Genomic DNA, 17874 nt, shown 5'->3' with positions numbered 1-17874 from the left:
CTTCGCCCGTCATCGCCCGCGTAGCTCCGCGCGCCCGTAAAATTCGTCGCGGCTTCCAAATCGCTTTCGACGGGCGCAGTCAAGGATGCTGCGCCGCCCCGATGTGGGCAGAATCGAAAATTTGTACAAATCTCTATTCCACCACGCCGCCGCTCTGTATTAGGTACAACGCACGTGTAAATTTCCCCACGGTGAGCCCCGATTCGCAAATACCCGCGCCATTTTCGGAGAATGCGAGAGATTAATTACGCAAATCGAGGACCGTCTGTAAAGTATTATCTTGCTCTCGCAGGGTCTGTTATCACGGGATGAGAAATGCTAATAAATGCCACTCTCGGCGCCCAAATGGCGCTGGCGGTGGCTGGCTCGCGCAGAGTAAACTACGTTTCAAGGAAAGTTTGGTCAGGATCAGCGGCTGGCGCGACCCGTTACGAATTTTCCTTTCGTTTCGTAATTTATGCCTCGGATAAGACACACTACGTCGCCTCGCGGCAAAGGGGACGGCAGGCGGCGGTATTTTTAAGGCACGACTCGGCTTAGAAATTCTCCCCGGTATCCACGTACATCTTCCCTCGCACGTCTTCTGCCAAAGCCTAATTAAAACTTTACGCCAGAGCCGCGAAGACGAACGGGAAGGCGCGCGCGCGCGCGGGTTACTTATTACCCGCGATAAAGAAAGCCCCGGCTATATCGCGCGCGTCATCATCAAACGGGAATATTTCGAAAAACTTTTCCGCGCGCGCCACATTGTGAATGCTCGATTTCGTGCGCCGTTCCACTACCGTTTAATTAAAAAGAGATTCGCGGCGGCGCAGGCGAGTCGTCGAACACGAGAGGGAACACGTGGCTTTGGGGTTCCCGATACTCCCGCGGGATTACGGTCATACGCGACGCGACTTGGCAAGCGTGTCTGTCAAAACGCTTTTTTCCACTTTTGTCCCCACGGCCTGGCCACGGATTGCAATTGCCGCGCGACAGCAATACTTCCATACATTCCGCCACTTCATACTCGTCATCTGCTCCCGCACTTTCATTGTATTGCCCGCGTTTCGATTATATCCGTAGGCGGGAAGGTCTCGTATCGAAAAAGTCCGTCGCGCAAGCCAGCATTTCAGAACGTAGAAATTGCACCGCCGAAAAAAAAGGGAAAGAGTTGGTACGTTCCAAAGGAACTTCTGTTATTAATTAAACACGATGTCCAGATAAAATAACACAGTCGGTATTAAAATTCGTAATTAGCGATTCGTGACGGAATTTTGCATCCGATAAGACCCGTTGGCACGAAATATCTACGCCGGTAGATCTTTTTGAAAACTCCACGCGAGTAAAATTAAGAAGCTCCGTGCGACATCGCGAACGCTGAAATTGGCGAAACGCATCTGTCGGCGAGCGTTGAAAATACCATCCCGGATTACGCCGATATTAATATTTTAACACGTTGTTAACGTCACAATGCAAAGAAACGTGATAGGTGTAAAGATACGTTGGCATACCGACATCGAGCAAAGAATTCGGTTTGCCGCAAGTCACGTCACATCGCGTGCACTCCTTAATAGATCCATTGTGCGCCCCCGCAGGATCACATCCCACGGAATTTTACTGCGCGCTATGACTCGCCGATATTTCGCGTTATCCTGCAGCATCGCGCGGAATTAGAGCAAATAGAACGAAAATACGTGCTCTCGCGATCATAAATTAAAACACGAAAAAATAACAACATTTAACGAATAAAAGTGCCGAATCGATAATGTATAAACAAAAATATTTGCGTTCATTTCACATACCCTTTTTTATTAATTCGAATAAAAAAAAATTGGTTATTCTTCTCGTCGCTGTGTTATTTTGCGCGGCTGAATTATCCTATCCCACAAGAAGATGGGAATATCGAATGAAAAATATTGCAACTGCAAAACTAACTTTTCAAATAAATTATTTGCACCAATATATTTCCTTCTAAAGGTTTTATCAGTGTTTATCGGTCATGAAATATTATTATATAAACTACAATGCAAGCAGAATATTAGATAGACTACGTGAAAATTACACTCGTTCGGAGCGCACCGCTGATAAAATAATATCGGAAATAATTTAGAATATTCAAAAATGCATTTACAACCATTTTTGTCGCCGATACTTCGTGTCCTTTGCCTGTGCTTGATGGTAAAATAATTGGAAAAAGCATCTATTATTAAATACATTTCCCTTCTGACATTGAGACCTAAATATCTAATAAACCGATATGAAGTGATTATCGGAAAGTGTATAATTCTGTACCGAACAGGCAGTACGCGACTGCCGTGCGGTCGGCAGAGAGAAAATAGATATAGCAATAGATAACTCATGAAACGCCATATTTAAACGAACACGCGATATCGAAGTGACAAATCGTAGGGAAAAAGCATCGGGCTCGCGCGACTCGTCTAATTAATTAACCGTCGTTATGAGAAAGGCGAGTCGCATAAAAACGGTGAAAATTAATCGATTATGCGCTTTAATCACGATATCGCTTTGAGAGATTGTGCCGACGTGCGAAATTCACGGCGGAGATTTTCTTAATCGGGAATTACTGGATAAGGCGTAACTAATAGTACGTCCGCGACAGGTTGTCGATAACGATGGCCACCAATACTTAGCGGAGGACTTAGCGTTAATTAGCAATCGGGCGCCACCCTCCTGCGATGGTCTCTCGCGATAAAAATGCGCGGGCCCCGCCACTCGCACCAAAAAAGAGAAAAAAAACCCCCATAAGACGAAACGCGCCATGTCCTCCGACGCTAAACGGACCTCGTTGACCGACATGATTTTAACGTTACGGTTATCGTTACGATTTCAGCGAACCGTGCCTGTGTTACAAGAAACGCCGATTACCGTATCGTGCGCGATATAATTTATTTGCTTACCTATCGCGGAAGGGAACGCGGAGAATAGACTTCCGGCCGCGACAAAAGATAATTACGAGTCGACTGCACATGCCAATTACGGCCGCAACTCTGACCGCGAAGGTTAGCACAGTTCTGCAAATGATAGGGAAACAGCGGGAAATGCGAAGGAATCACGGCATAATTATAGATTTTAAAGGGGTAGCGTACGGGACCCGGCGCGAGCTTCCGCATCATAAATAATACAACTACTATCGTTGTTCGGCGTCATAAATGAGCCAAGCTTTTATGTTACACCGTAGTTGAGAATGGCCCTTGCGGTAATTACGGAGTTACAGGCCATTATAACGAGGGGGAAGACGGGGTGGGAGGGCAGCACACAACGATGACGATAATAAATAATACGAGAGCACAACAGCGAGCGCTGAGCGTCACCTTCCTTTTCCCCCTCCCCGCAAAATTAGATACATATTCCGCGTTTGTGTCCCTCGTATTGCGCAATTAAAACGGCGAATTCGAATAAAATTGAGTTGTGGACGCAACGAATGTTGCCTCGCTGTAAAAAAAGAAAATAAAAAGAAGTAAACGAGAATCGCGCCAAGGAGTCGGGGATGCTGCGCGATCGACGAGGATATATTATCGAGCCTTTTATTGTTTTTCGATGCATCTATTCGAATTCGCGTAGGGACTCGAGCGCCGTAGGGGGGGGGGGGGCATGCTGCAATCTTCCATATCCGATAAGTACACGTGCGCGAAAACGCGCTATTGAATGTTTATGAAAAAGTTTTATTTACCGTGATGCGATCGCGCGATAATCTAATAAAAGCATAACTCGGACTGTATGGAAGTACAATTCCAGATATTACGCGCAAACACGGCCGTACGCGTTAATAAACTGTAATGAATGCAATACAAAATTGCAATTGCGCGAAACGATACGCGGATCGATGTACCTGCTTAAAATCCGACTCTCCTAAAAAACACGGAAATGAAATCGGTTATCAAAACTTGCGTACCTCGATTAGATCTCTGTCGACCGTTTGACAGAGCAGCGATAGAACTGGAAAAGGAGACGCGGAAGTTTCGCAATCGTACGTTAATATTTCTTAAATATTGGGACTCAAATGTCGGACGTATTTCAATATTTTTGACGAGCGCAGCACGCGCGCTGCGCAAATTCATCGGAAACATCCTGCGCCCCCAATTTGCATCGCAGCCCCGAGGCCGGGGGAGCAATGGGTTGCGCGAATGAGTCATAAAGACGCACTGATCCTAATTAAACGATAATCCCGAACATAAAATACGCCCCGACCGAGGCAACGACTTGTACGTACAATAAATCGTGCGGCACGTTACTCCAAAGAAATTACCTTTAGAATTTCGCAAATTACAGTCGAGATAACGACATTATGACCACCCGTAGCTACAGTTGCGACGGCCCTTTATAAGAGGCGCGTACACACGTACACACAGCCAGATTTTAATTATTTTATCACCCAAATATTCGCGATGACGAAGGCTACCGAGACAGAAATATGCGCAGCGCAAATTTGTCAATTACATAGACGAATTGCAATATACGTTGAGGGCATTTTTTTTTGTTTCAGAACCATCATTTTGGGTTTTACAAAAGAATTTCGCGACGCACCGCGTTAAATTAACACAACTCTTGTTAAAGTATCATTTCGTTAACAATTGTACCTCCGGGGAAAAAAAATGATTAAATTGTAGCAATTGGCTCGAAAAAGTTATTCGCGCTCGTACTTTTCGTTTTAACGCGCGGAAAGCAAGTATTCCTAACGCGTTCTAATTTCTTCAACGTTGATTGACCCGGAATTAGAAAAACTATCGAAACTATCGAGTGTGCCGTGGCATTCCATTGCTCGAATCGTTTGCACGGGTAACGTACCGCGACGCAGAACAGACGGTATTTGTCGCCGTTCTGGGATAACGGATAGGTTCGCGTATTTACGTAGAATCCCCATGAATTTGTGTGCGCGAGGCACTCGGCGGATACATTTACGATATAACACATCCAAATGCCAATAGAAATTCAAGGATTTCGCAGCTGCCTCGAGCGTAATTCGATTATATGTTTCAAAATATGCGGTCACCGCGTGTAGAACTCGGAAAGTAACGCAGTAGCTTACGGTAATCAAATTCCTGAGAAATATTTGATAGCACAGTAATATTATGATATTAAATGCAGAAATAATACAAAATATATATATGGAAAATACGATGAGAAGAACTTTTAATCTGGCGTATTTTACTCCGAATAACTCGGAGCTCGAGCAATTTGACCTGGGCAGAAGAAAGTAATCTCAAGGTAAAACTAATTCTCTAGAAAAGCAGAAGAATTGACGATGGGGCAAAAGAAATAACGGAAGAATAAAGCCGTATCGATTGACGGGTCGTTACGACAAATGCGCTGATAATAAACTAATGAACAACATGAATAAAATCGTGGGGCAGATTACATCGCTTGACGAAACGTAGACGCGTAACGCGACCTATGAATAAAAGAATCGACGTTCATCCATTCAAGGTTCAGCCGTTTCGATCGCGAGTTATTACGTCACGGCGCATTGTCTTGCGTAGCTTCTTTGAGACCAACTCGCGATTGTTCACAGCCATCCGAGTCGATCCGTCTCGCGCATTTGATTTTCCGCTCCCGCCATCGTATTATCCGATTATCGCTTCTTCGTCCCTTCAGCTCGCACACGAATATCTCGTTGTCGGTTTTGCGGGACATTCTCGGCCGGAGTTGCCGAGTCTTCCCGTCGCGGAGTCATGGCATTGCGCGCGTCCTGCCTATTTCTCTATGTGCGCCAGAAGGATGGGAGGCGCCTAATCGTCCTCGAGAAATTCAATTTCGACGATGCCGATGGCCGGCCTAACTCCGAAAGACGCATTGGTATCCAGGTCAAAGACCCAACCTACCGCAACCCTCTCTCGTCTCTACTTCGCTTCGACCAAAACTGCCAGGCCAGGGCGACGACGATCGATATACTCGCGTTCCGAGAAGCTCTCCTTCCGCGCGAGTTCAAGAATCTCAAAACTTTCGCATCGATTTTCCTAGCGATCGCGATAACGTGTCAGGTAGTCGTCACGATCCTGACCCAGGGTGTACGACACCTTCGTGCAGCCGCGGATTAATTGCGCTCCGTGATAATCGTACTCGTCGCAGTCGGCTGTGTCACACTCGGTGGAGTATCGATCTTACGTTACGCGGAACGTTGAAAAATTATATTCGCACGCAGCTTAATTAAGTCATAACTTGTCCATCGTAACGGGAAATGTTTTCATTATTCCGCAGCTCGGGGTAAAAGTGGAATTTCGTGCAAAAAGAGTTTCGAGATAAACGACATGTTCTATATGCAGCGTTTGCATCAGGTTTCTTATTCCTAACCGGTTTCTTTTTATTCCTAATTAAAGAACTTTGCGAACTTAATCGTATTTTTCACTTATCGTCGCTTCGATCCCGATACAGACAGCGATTCCGCGATACTGCGAATAGTTAGTTTCTGCAGCGGCGGAGCGTCGTGAAAATCGAGCGCTCTACATTCTCAAAACAGATTATAGTCGCGACAGGTATCGAGCAACGTGCCGCGATAATAACATTTGATAACGTCGAGGGTGAAAATAATTTCGCTCCGGTAGTCCGAGGTGGATACACATCGACGTGCGTTTGACGTCGCGGATTAGACGCCTTAAAGTAAAGTGCGAACTCGGCCGGCTTATTTACGCGCCGGGGCGCTAACTGCTGAGTATACGAAACGTCTTTTGCATTTTCAATGAAGTTGTCGGGCGCAACGCCTACGGAACACCGACGGCCAAGTGAGAACAACGACAGCGGGACAAATTATTCTAACGCACGCCACGTCCGCGCTCTAGACGCGGTATAGTCGCGAAAATTACAGAGACGATACACGCAATCAATATAAACGCGCCCGAATTACACATCTAACGACGCCGGTCGAAAATTTAACGCGACGATATTTATCTTTTTCGTCATTCGCCCTCTCCCTCCCTCCCTCTCTATGTGTGTGCCCGCGGTTTGCAAACTCTCGTTACCGAAATACAACATTTATTTCACCGCGCGGGATTGCGGCTAATTGCGAAATTAGTTTCGGATTTTCATACACCGGCACTGCCGTCATCCAGTTTGTCCCGACGACCCAAAAGCCCAATTCATGACAAAATAAATTTATTCCGCGGCCGAATCCGCGCCACGCGGCAGCTACATATTCCGCTCGTCTAATTTCTGTCGCTGACGAATTCCATTAACCGCTTTGAAACATTTAGAACGACCGAATTCTCGGACAAGGATCTTTCGGACGGAAAATCGATACCGCTGATTTCCATGGCCGATGGGGAAGCGCACCCTCATCCCCGGATCGTGATCGACTTCGGTTTCCGTGCCCGTCGTGCTCTTAACCAGCCAGCGGTACTGCGGTTACGCGACAGTAAATTCTTGCGTGGTTCGAGAATACGTAATTGGCCAATACACAATGGGACGGGGAGACGGAGATGGAGCGAGCGAGCGAGCGAGCGAGCAAGCAAGCGAGAAAGAGAGAGAGAGGGGGGAAGAAGATAAAAAGGGGAAGAGGGAGGTATATAGAAATATGGACGGCCATCCGACAAGGCAGTAATGCCGGACCGTAGCAAATGTAGCCGTTAATTGCAATTCCCATTTACACGGAAAGTCGGGCGTACGGATAGGGCGCGCGTATGTAGGGGGCGTGTAACGCGTTCGCGCGACTACGTGAGGCTGCGGCACCGGTACACGCCTGGCGTACGTATCTACTTATATACGTGGCTACGCCACATACCTTAGGTCTAATTCGCAGGGGCGCGGTAACCACTATCTCTTCCGTGCCACGACCTTTCTTCCACGCGCACGCTTCATTTATCCCGTTCCCGCTGCCGCCCGCCGAATCGCGCGTTACATTCGGGGGTGAGGAAGGGGAAAGGGCGCGATATTCCGCCCGGTAAGTGTTCATTAAAGCCGACGGTATTCCGTGGAAACGTTAACGCGCGACGAGCGACGGCGACGGCGACGGTGGATTTATACGAAGCCGGAAGGATGTTAGGTCCCGACGATGGTAGGCTAGCATAGCGTAGCCGGGCGCGGTTTCCGCGCGTTCGTCCCGACGGTTTGACACGCATTAATTAATGGTCCCGCGGTATCTGGGTTACGCGCTGATTCATAATTAATCTACACGACGATAACGTAGCATTTAATATTCGCATACGGCGGTGCACGCGCGCGGATGAAAAATGTGCGCCGCATCGGTGGACGCGCGCGTCGCCCCGGTATAAGCGTCATTACGAGATACCCGGGCGAAAATCATCATCAATCCGTATCGCCGGTCGCACACTTTCTACCCTGTCGAACCCGCCGACGTTTTACATGCCCCGATCAATCAAAGTAACGTCGGCAATCACGCGCGACGCTAAGTTAATATCGCTCGCGGCGCCGCGTTACCCAGCGTCACGATACACGATATTTCGTGCCATTTTCCCCGCGTCGTAAGAATAGCGCCTCGGTGGCTAGCTCCGCCGTAACATCGGCAAGGAGATACAAATTGAAAAATGTGAACCCGAGCTCTCTCGGCTGCCGGGCTTGAGAACGCAGCACGGAACGCGCGGCGTCCTCTTCCACCGAGTAACATCCACTTTTACTCTAGCTCCCCCTTTATGCGTTCCGCTACCTGGGCGAGACCTGGGAGGACGCGAAATAGGACATTGTAAAATTCTCCGGACGACCTTTGCACCGATTGCGGGGTTTAAACGACTATCAGCCCCGCCGCGAGGACTCACCGTCGACTCTCCTCCGAGACGCGTTCTCCAGACCGTATTTCTCATTAACGACAAGCAAAACATCGAGGGCCCTCCTTCCCGCGCCGCCGCGTGCTCCCCCTCCCCCCGGGATCGATATTAATTCCCGGATATCTCTTCAAAACGATACGTGCCGAGAGGTACTTTCGCGCTTACGCCGAACGTGTTAATGAAAACTAAATATGTGTGTCTATTATCTCCTCCGCTTCGGTAGTACGTAATTAATTCAGAGATAATACGGTCTTATCGCGCTTATCGCGCTCGCGCTCTCCTCAAAAAGTGACAAGTTTATGCGACTTGTAAAAAAGAAGCTGCATACGCGCCGAGATACGTGCAACTTTATCGCAAAAAAGAATCGAAACGAATTAACGGGTTCCAATCTATAGCGGTATGCACGATACAAAGCTTATATAAATGATATCCATGGCAGATTGATGGGACAGATTAATGGTTAAATATGACAATATGTAAATACATTAATGACATAAAGTTTATGAATATTATCCCTGGCAGATTGATAGAATAACGGGATACTCGGTGTCACAGTTCGTTATTCCAACAGCTCGAATTAATCCAAAAAGTCGAGATGATTCGCCGGGGAGAACAAATGCGCCGTATAATTCTTTTATTTTTTTGCCAACGGGATATTCGCGAATTTTCATTATCATTAAAACCACACGTACGTTAAGAATTCAGACCATATATTTCCGCGTATTTGCGTTAGCGTGGAAAGTCCATCGCGAACGTTAATTAACGTTTTCACAATTTCCCCGCTATGAGTTTGCATCGGTCAACCCCCCGGAAAGCCTTGCACAATCGAACTTTTGTAACGAGGCTTTCGATTTTCTACTAACGCTGCTTTGTCGGCCGGGCCGGTCCAATTTTTTTCCATTTCCATTTGTTTGCAACTTTACACGTATTATTACCCGCATACACAATTTCAAATATGCACGCTGTTGATGCACAACCCCCTTCGGCAGGCGTCGAAAACGATCGATATAACATTTATAGCCTGTGCAGCGACCGGGAGTCAATGGCAGCATTTCTCCGCGAGACTATATTTACGAGCGGCGATCGAAAGGTTCAAGTAATTTTGATGTCACGTCTCTTGCGCGCGCGTTGAATAGCAGAGACACACCGTGTTTACCGGAAGTCTCTACAGTCTCTCGGCAAGTTCTTGCGCGAAGCCGCTATTTTCCCCGCACTAAAAATAAGTTATTTTCCTTCTTCGTATCGATACTTATTTTTACGGCCGTATTTTTACATCCTCGCTATTATATAAGTTTAATAAAAGAGCCGTACGAGCGACGTAAGATTCTACCAGGTGATCGAGGGAACCTCCTCCGACGACAATGGCGCGGCCGCCGAAAACCTGCAACCAGACCAGCCGGACGTGTGCTACTCACCATAAAGTCCCCCCGCCACGGCGGCCTTGAAGACGACCCATATGAGATAAGCATAGATTATCCGGCCGCCCTTCCACGCGTCCATGATGCCCATGGCTTTTATCGGCGTCCCTTTCGGAACCACTTCGACCCCAATCTAACTCAATTGACGTTGATTAGAACCGCTCACGCACTTTCCCTCCCTTCCGCCCCACGGATCGTTTCAGGTGCCTAAGTGCGAATGTAGCCGTACCGACGGATTCGTACGGACTTCCGATAGTCGAGTCCGATCCAAAACGAGTATCCCACGCCGCACATATCTCCCTCGGCCTCCGTCGTCGGCTCTCTTTCCTTTCCTCTCTCCCTCGCTCGCTCTCTCTCTCTTTCTGTCCGTTGTTCGAGGATCAGATCCTCGTCCGTGAGAACAGCGGGCCGCCGGTCCAGAGCGGCACGAATTTTACTGTACCGTGACAGGGCGCGATACCGCGTATACAGCAAGTTTCGTTACACTTACGATCGGACGTGTAACGACAAGCGTCGGGGCACGAGATCGCGGGGCACGCGATCCACCACTCGTTGTACACGTATTCGCGCACTGCTTTCGAGAATGAGAATGAGCGGGCGCGCGCGAGCGCGCGATATATATGTATAAACGAAACCCGACGAGGGAGGAGTTACGAACAAGCGCGATATAACCGAACCGACACTTTTCACATTCACTGGGGTGGTCCGTGTGCGCGTCGTGTTACGTGGGCGCGCGGATACGCCTTGGCGCACGATCGTACTCCAAACTCATTTTATTAAATTAGTTTCAACCGTCTGTTCCGAGAGCGTTCGTGGATTTTTATAGATCCCTTTCTTCCACCCGTGTATCCGATTGTGCGGCGCTTACCCGGCCTTGAGCCCGCGGCTCGATCTCACGGAAGCAAGAGCGCCCGTTTCTTCCCATCGATTCGCGAGCTGAACCAGATCGCCGGGACGCGAACGGGCAATATCCGCGATATCGCGCGGTATCCGTAACCTAATGTAGCGATCGGAGATTGGACGTGCGCCATTGACGATACGCTGCCGCGACCGTTCGTGCGACGCACGATCGCTCCGATTATTATAAATGAATCGCGAGAGACGCGGCCGCGGCGTTTTGGCGCGGCTGGCCGCTCTCTCCCCGGGCTCCCTCAACCACGTCGTTCCGCCTCGCGTAATCGCGCGGCGGAATCGGCCCTCGGCGAACAAGATTCCTCGGTATCGTTCAACGGGGCGGAACTAACGGCCGAACTTTCGCCAGAGCTACGTCCGGAAGCATCACTCATAGGTAGAATCTTGCGCAGTCTTCCACGATGCACTCCGCAAAATCCCCGCCAACTAACACTGCCAATTTTCCGGCCAGGCTGACCCCGGAGGTCCCGGTCCAACTTGCGGAAACCAAACACAAGGAACTTTTCTTCCGGCGTTCGCAAAAATTCCCAAAATTCTCGCGCGCCAGAGGCGGCCCGGCGTCTCCCTCGCGAAACGTTCACGACATCTCGTCCCTCGTCCTCGCTCGGCTCGCAGAACTCACTGAGAGTCTCTCGCGGATGTCTGCCAACCCCGTCAAGCTCTCATTTCTCGCTTTGCTCGAGGCTAAAAAACCGGCGATTCCAAGTCGCCGTTGACCCCTCCCGGAAATCAATGCGAAAGCCCTCGATCCGACGTCGACCTTCTTCTACATGACTGCCGAATCGAGATATTCCCGCGCCTCCGAGCGATCCCTCGCGCTGTCCAACCATTTAAGAAGAAAAAAAAAAGAAACTTTCGCCCGAGTCACGCCGGAGCCTCTCTCTACGTTCCTCGGATCTATAGATTCGGCGAAGCACTTACGCATCGATCGTCCGCGCGCTCGGGTATGTCCATCGTGATCGCGCCGGAGCGAGGCGCACCGACCGGTCGCGAGTAAATCGCCCTTTGTTGCCCTTTTTGCGTTCCTCAGAAACGCGAACGGTGCCACCGGCTCGCAGCGCGTTAACATCCAAAGTTCGATCGCGGCCGAGCCTCGATACCTCGATACCGCGGTATTTTGACCGCACGTGCCAAGTCACGACGGATTACTGGCGCGTCGCGTGTATCACTGGAAAAGTAAAGCCCGAGACTAGTCGACACGGAAAGTGGCCTCGCGAGTTTGACTATACGGGATAAGACGAGAGCGAGTGCAGGACGCCACGGAGTAGGAAGAGGACGCGGAGGAAGGAGGGAGAGAGATGAGCGCGCAAGGCGGGAGACCGGAGTACACACATCCACGGCTGGTCGTCGAACCGGTTTCCTTCTAGAGATCGCAACCGGCCAATTGGAAATACCACTGACAACGAGTCCGTCGGCCGGGCCGTTTTACGATCTCGCCGATCGCCGCGGCCGGAGAGATCCAGATAAAACACGAGCGCGTCGCGCTGGACCGAGCCGAGCCGAGCCGAAGCCGGACACGATCCGGACGGGCGTCGATCGCCGGGAAGAACCTGCTGCCGCTGCGGAATCGCTAATGCGCCCCGGCGAGAGCAACAATTTCCGCGATGAATCGAGAACGAATGCGCGCCGTTGACGTCGGGAACGAGAGAATGTTACAGATTCCTTCGCCGCTCGAGCTCGTTAGACCGGAACTCGGTGGATTCTAATAGACCGGCCGGGGGGGATTTTTCTTACGGGCTGCTCTTAGCTCTTCGGTACGGAAAGAAGCTGCGCGATACAATTCGCTTTTTATTCGACCGCGGTTATATCGCGTATGTATGTTAATGAATTGGAAAAAGGCGAGCTGGAACTTGGGGGAAAAAAGCTCGGAAGTATATATGAAACGCTTCCCGCGGATTCTTTACGCTTTCAGAACGTAATAATTGAATTCTGCCCGGCCGCGGTCCACCGAAACTGCCACTCACGCCGGCCGCGCGATTTTGCAACATTCGACACGATCCAGAACTCGCGCGCGCGCGCACGCACATTTCGCGCATTTATTTTTGCATCCACTCCGACGGGCATATGTAATACGCGCGGGCACGCGGAAATATCGCGTTGCGTCCGACCGCGATGAACGGCCGCCGCATAAGCAGGCCGGCTATCATTTCATACCGGTGGCAAGTATCGCCGACTGATTAATAAACGGCTTGCAGGGAAAACGATTATTAATTTACGATCCCCGTGGGAAGGCGGCGAAAAAATCAATTACGCCCGCTGAATTTTTTCCCAGTCTCCGGGATACGTTTCCGAGCTGGTAAAATAAATTAATCGGCCGCGCGGGTTTTTCGCGCCGTCGAGAGGAAAGGAATGTACCGTCGGCGAAGCTCGCGATGTGCGCCTTAAGTCATAACCGACGAGGTCGATATATATATAGAGAGAGAGAGAGAGAGAGAAAGAAAGAGGGCCTGACAGACTCCGGTTCTTACGCGGCTACGATGCAACGAGCGCGACGATGCACAATACGCAGCAAGAACGGTAATTCGACTAACTTTTAAGTGACACTCCGCTCTTTTGCTCTAATGGGATCTAGGCAATTACGGCAACTCCTTAATGAAACCGGGAGGAGTGGGAACGCACGGGAGACTATTGAAATACAAACGTCGATTAGGCAACAGGATTATTTAAGTACTCGCTCTCGACCTACATCGATCAAGATCAAGAGGGGCCGACCCGGTTCGACTCGGCCATCAATGAACGTACTCTCAGCATAAATTCCCTTCATCTTCGATCGTACGTTTACTCTCGGCCATTGTCCGACCATCGGGACATTCAAGTGGGAGAAGAAACGATAAAAGCATTGGGAAATGAGAAATGTAAGCGTTGATCCTCGGGACGAGCTATCGTATTCCTTCCGGACGGCAATCGACGTAACTCTCCGCGCCCGAGAAGGACGCTCGGCGTCCCGTGACCGTCACAGTGATAAGAGGCATCTTATCATGGCGTCATGTATCATCTTTTCCTCAATTTAACGCTCCCCCACGTGTGCCCCCTGCGGATACTCCAATACCCCCCCCTCCGACAGTTCTCGTCGCACTGGACCCTAAAAGCCGGCCGTTCGCGCCGCTGACGGACGGACGGACGCGCGAAGTTCGGTAGAGGACACGGAGGACGCCGCGACGCTGCGCGTCCCGCAGAATCACGATCCGCACTGGTACGCCATCGAGCGTTAGAGAAACTTCAGCAACCCTCCGACATCCCGGCTCCCCACTCCTTCGCACACCGACCGAGCCGAGTGTACACGTGCGGGGGTACGCGGCTGTGTGCGTGGATTCGTACGCGGGCGCCGGGGCGTGTGTGCGTGCCACCCATCCATTCGCGCGCTCGTATACGTGCACGGACGGCAGGGATACCCAACGCCGGCGTAGACGCCATACCAACCACGGTCCTCCAGCGACAGATCTCGCGCGCGCGCACACACGGGGGTTGGGAGGGAGCGGTGGGCAGGGAAGGGGGAGGGAGGGGGAGCGGGAGTGTAGGATCGGGTGCGCGAGCGCACCAGGGGCTAGCTCCCCCTCCTCCGTCGCTACCCTCCGCCAAGCCACCACTACCGACGCATCGACACGCTCTCCGTCTTTCTCCGAAACCCGACCGGGGTGCGCGCGACCATCCCTTTTGCGCGCGCGGTGTTTTCTCCCCCCGTCCCTCTTTAGCCGCTCATCCCTCCCCGCCTCTTTTTTTGTTCTTCGCAGAGAAGGACCTGTATGTGCCACATGACAATTTCGGATGAAAACATCGTCGAGTGGCTACTAAACCCGTTCAGCGACCGGAGGGGGGGATTCGGCAAGTAGCGGAGACCCGCTATCGCCGGTAACAAGCGCGCAAACATCCCCAGGTTGAAAAGGCGGCTCTAAACGACGTTGCTTTCCGGATATTTGAAACCGGGCGGAGAAAGCCGGGGCTGTTCGATTTAGCCGGCGCCAAGTCGTTTCAACGACGACACCGGTGTGGTCGCCGGTATTCCGCGGCTGATTATCTACCGATGAGAATAAACGGGGGCGACAGTGATAAATTGATAATGACGCGTCGACTCTTGAAGCCGCGCTCTGCGCGCGGGCCATGTATCCCGCGAGGTCGGGAATTACGCGGGCAAGACTTTACATCCGAGCGGAATAACAAGCGCAATAACGATAATAATAAATCAAATTTATCGCGCGACAAAGGCGAAGAATTTGTTAACTGGAGAGACAAAAAGCGAGAGAAAGAGGGTGAGAGAGGGGGGAAAGGGCGAAGCGAAGGGAGGAAGAAACGTAGGGAAATAAATCGTTCTCTCGCGGAACGTAGCAGCGGGCCTGGCTAACCGGTTACGATACGGGAAGCGCAGGATGTGCGCCGTGGTCGCGCATGCTGCTGGCACGGCGAATAAAACGAGAATAATTCGAGCGCTATTGGATAACGTATCGCGACGCCGAGATGGAGAACGAGAAGAGCGCGCATAGCCGCGCTCCGTTGCGCGAGCCGTACCTCGGAAATTGGAACTCCGGCTCGTCCACGGGAGTCGGAGCGGGGTCACGCCAGGGCCACCTAATCCAATGTTTTACAGGTTTACTGATTGCGGCGGAGTGCCGTACGACGCGGCCCTCGAAAGAGAGAGAGAGACGGTCGGACCGCACCGACCCTTCCCGACCTCTCCCTTCGGCCCCGTCCCGTTTCATTCACCCACCTAGTGACATCCCACCTGCGCGTCCCCATCCCCGTCGCTCTGTCTCGCGCGGACGCTGTCCTAATTCTTCGACAAATAAACGCATCATTGGGCAGCCGTAGATTTACCAATCAAACCGATGCCTGCTCCCATACAGGACAGCGGAAACTCGGCGCGGAAGCCGTGCGGAAGCCCGCACGCGATTCGGAATAGCAATGAAAACAGACCTTTAAATCTGCCCGTATCTCGCTCGACATCCCCTACGTCTCGCGCGTGATTCCCGATCGCCTAGCTAGACCAGCTTTTTCGTCGGTCAACGTTCCATTAGTGACTCCACGACACGCTCTGGATTTCTCTTTTTCAATCAACTCATTAACATAAAAAGACACACACACCTAACGCGTCGCTGATTCAAAAGCAAATTTGCATTGCTCGAGCAGCGAAATTCAAGTCGAAGAATTCTTTACCGTGTTTTTACAGAAATCGAGACAAGAACGGTAATGATGGATATTATCGAAAATTCTAATTAAATTCAAGTCTTAAATTCGCGCGATAGATATTTTACATCGTGCAGTAATATCCGTCGTAGTAGACGTAATATCGTAAAGTTTTCAGCTCGCAGATTAAAACACTTGGTTATTTTCTTAAACGCATCGCGCCGTCGTTGATCCTGCGCAACTTCTAATTCAAGAAGGGCAATTACTTGAGCCCGCTCTCTCTCCCTTTCCCTCTATCTTTCTCTCTTACACCGAACGATATTCCCTTCCATCAAACGCTCCACTGCGTACGCGGAACATCTCGCATCAAAGATTATTAACGAACGCCATCGATGAAAGAGACGCGCTTCGTTAAACCCATCGTGTTCATTAATCCGATCGCGAGGGAGGTACGTGCGAGAGTTTATAATAAAACTCCTCTGCCGACAGGAGAGCGGGGACTTCCATACAGGATAAGTGGCGGAATCTCGTTTCTATAAATTGAAAGTATCGAAAAAAGTGGAACAATGCGGGAACGCAAAAAGAAGAGAACGATAATGGCCGCTTCTTGCATCGCGCTGAACGCTGCGTTAAGTTCGCGGGTAGACGGGTGGCGGATAGATGGGATGGATAGATGGATAGACGGATAGATGGATGGATGAATGGATGGCCGGGCGGACGGCCTGGACGGACGGACGAATGTCCTTGCGCTATCGATTACAAGGACGGCTCGCGCGACAGACAAGGAAAGAGCGGTAAAGTGATGCAGACAAATGGTAATGTCATTACTTTTATCTCGGCAGTGGCGAAATACAGGCCGAGGAACGCAGGCACTTGCTTTGGAACCAAAAAGACGAAACTATAACGCGTAGACGCGGAGACGGAAAGTACGTAAAGCCAACTCAATTATAATACAATTGACCCTAACTTGGGAGATTTGTTACTTTTAATTAGAGCATCCGGTCGTATCCAATTTCCATAAATGATTTCTTATTGCACCTCTGAATAATCGTTTTCAACGGCGAACATATGTTTGGGAGAGGACAACTTATATTCGCGGGCAATTCTTTCCGAGAGAAATTCGACTTTTTATTTATTTCTAGTAATTACGGGCCGTTTTTTTGCGACGAGGCACGTATTAATGCTATGTTCATTTTAAAGGAGAAGAACTAGAGTTGTATATCATTTTGATGTCTCGCGGTTTCTCCTGATATGCAAAAATGATAGATCCCAGTGCGGCGGTTTACCCAAAGGGCAAAGAATAATATGCGGTTGGAATATATTATGAGCCGCGAAAAAAGCTTATAAAGCAAATCCTAAAAGACTTCATTGAATAACCCGAGAGAAGTCTCGAGCACACCACCCCATAATGTTATTGTTATAAATAATTTATAAAACGCTCACCATATGCCCAATGTAATGCCGATACGTCAATAAGTCGGTAATAAATTTTCACTATTGTTCAAATGTAAAATCCCCAAAGCTCATTTTACACCGCGTACACCTTGCGTCAAAATTCAAGCTAGACATCCACTTGTACATTTCGATATAATTTGTACGTGCATAAATGCTCGGGTATATATTTTAAATATATGTGCATTGTGCGCTTCGAAATGTTTTTGCAGAGCATGAAATTATAAACAACATCTCTTGTCACAAATTATTAACTATTC

The 17874-nt window shown here is 49.9% G+C and overlaps 1 protein-coding gene across 6 annotated transcripts in view; it reads right to left on the bottom strand.

The window, feature by feature from the left end:
* LOC105568772 (tyrosine-protein phosphatase 99A) overlaps positions 1-14105 on the bottom strand; it is a 288137-nt gene extending 274032 nt beyond the window's left edge. For 2 of the 6 annotated variants that reach the window (XR_001009451.1, XM_012024687.1), the window contains exon 1: positions 10130-12585. Coding sequence is in view for 5 of the 6 variants with exons in the window: in XM_012024687.1 (XP_011880077.1) it covers positions 10130-10223 (94 nt within the window). In the remaining variant the exon portion in view is untranslated. Of the gene's footprint in view, positions 1-10129; positions 12588-13820 lie in introns of those variants that run through there. The other 4 variants (XM_012024688.1, XM_012024689.1, XM_012024691.1 and 1 more) reach the window with 4 other exon arrangements.
* Between the last annotated feature and the right edge of the window lie 3769 nt (positions 14106-17874).

The sequence above is a fragment of the Vollenhovia emeryi genome, unplaced genomic scaffold (assembly GCF_000949405.1).
Source record: "Vollenhovia emeryi isolate VEMERY1.0 unplaced genomic scaffold, V.emery_V1.0 DF939127.1, whole genome shotgun sequence".
NCBI lineage: Eukaryota > Metazoa > Arthropoda > Insecta > Hymenoptera > Formicidae > Vollenhovia > Vollenhovia emeryi.
Note: the sequence above shows the minus strand (reverse complement) of the source record. Positions and strands in the feature narration are given on the sequence as shown.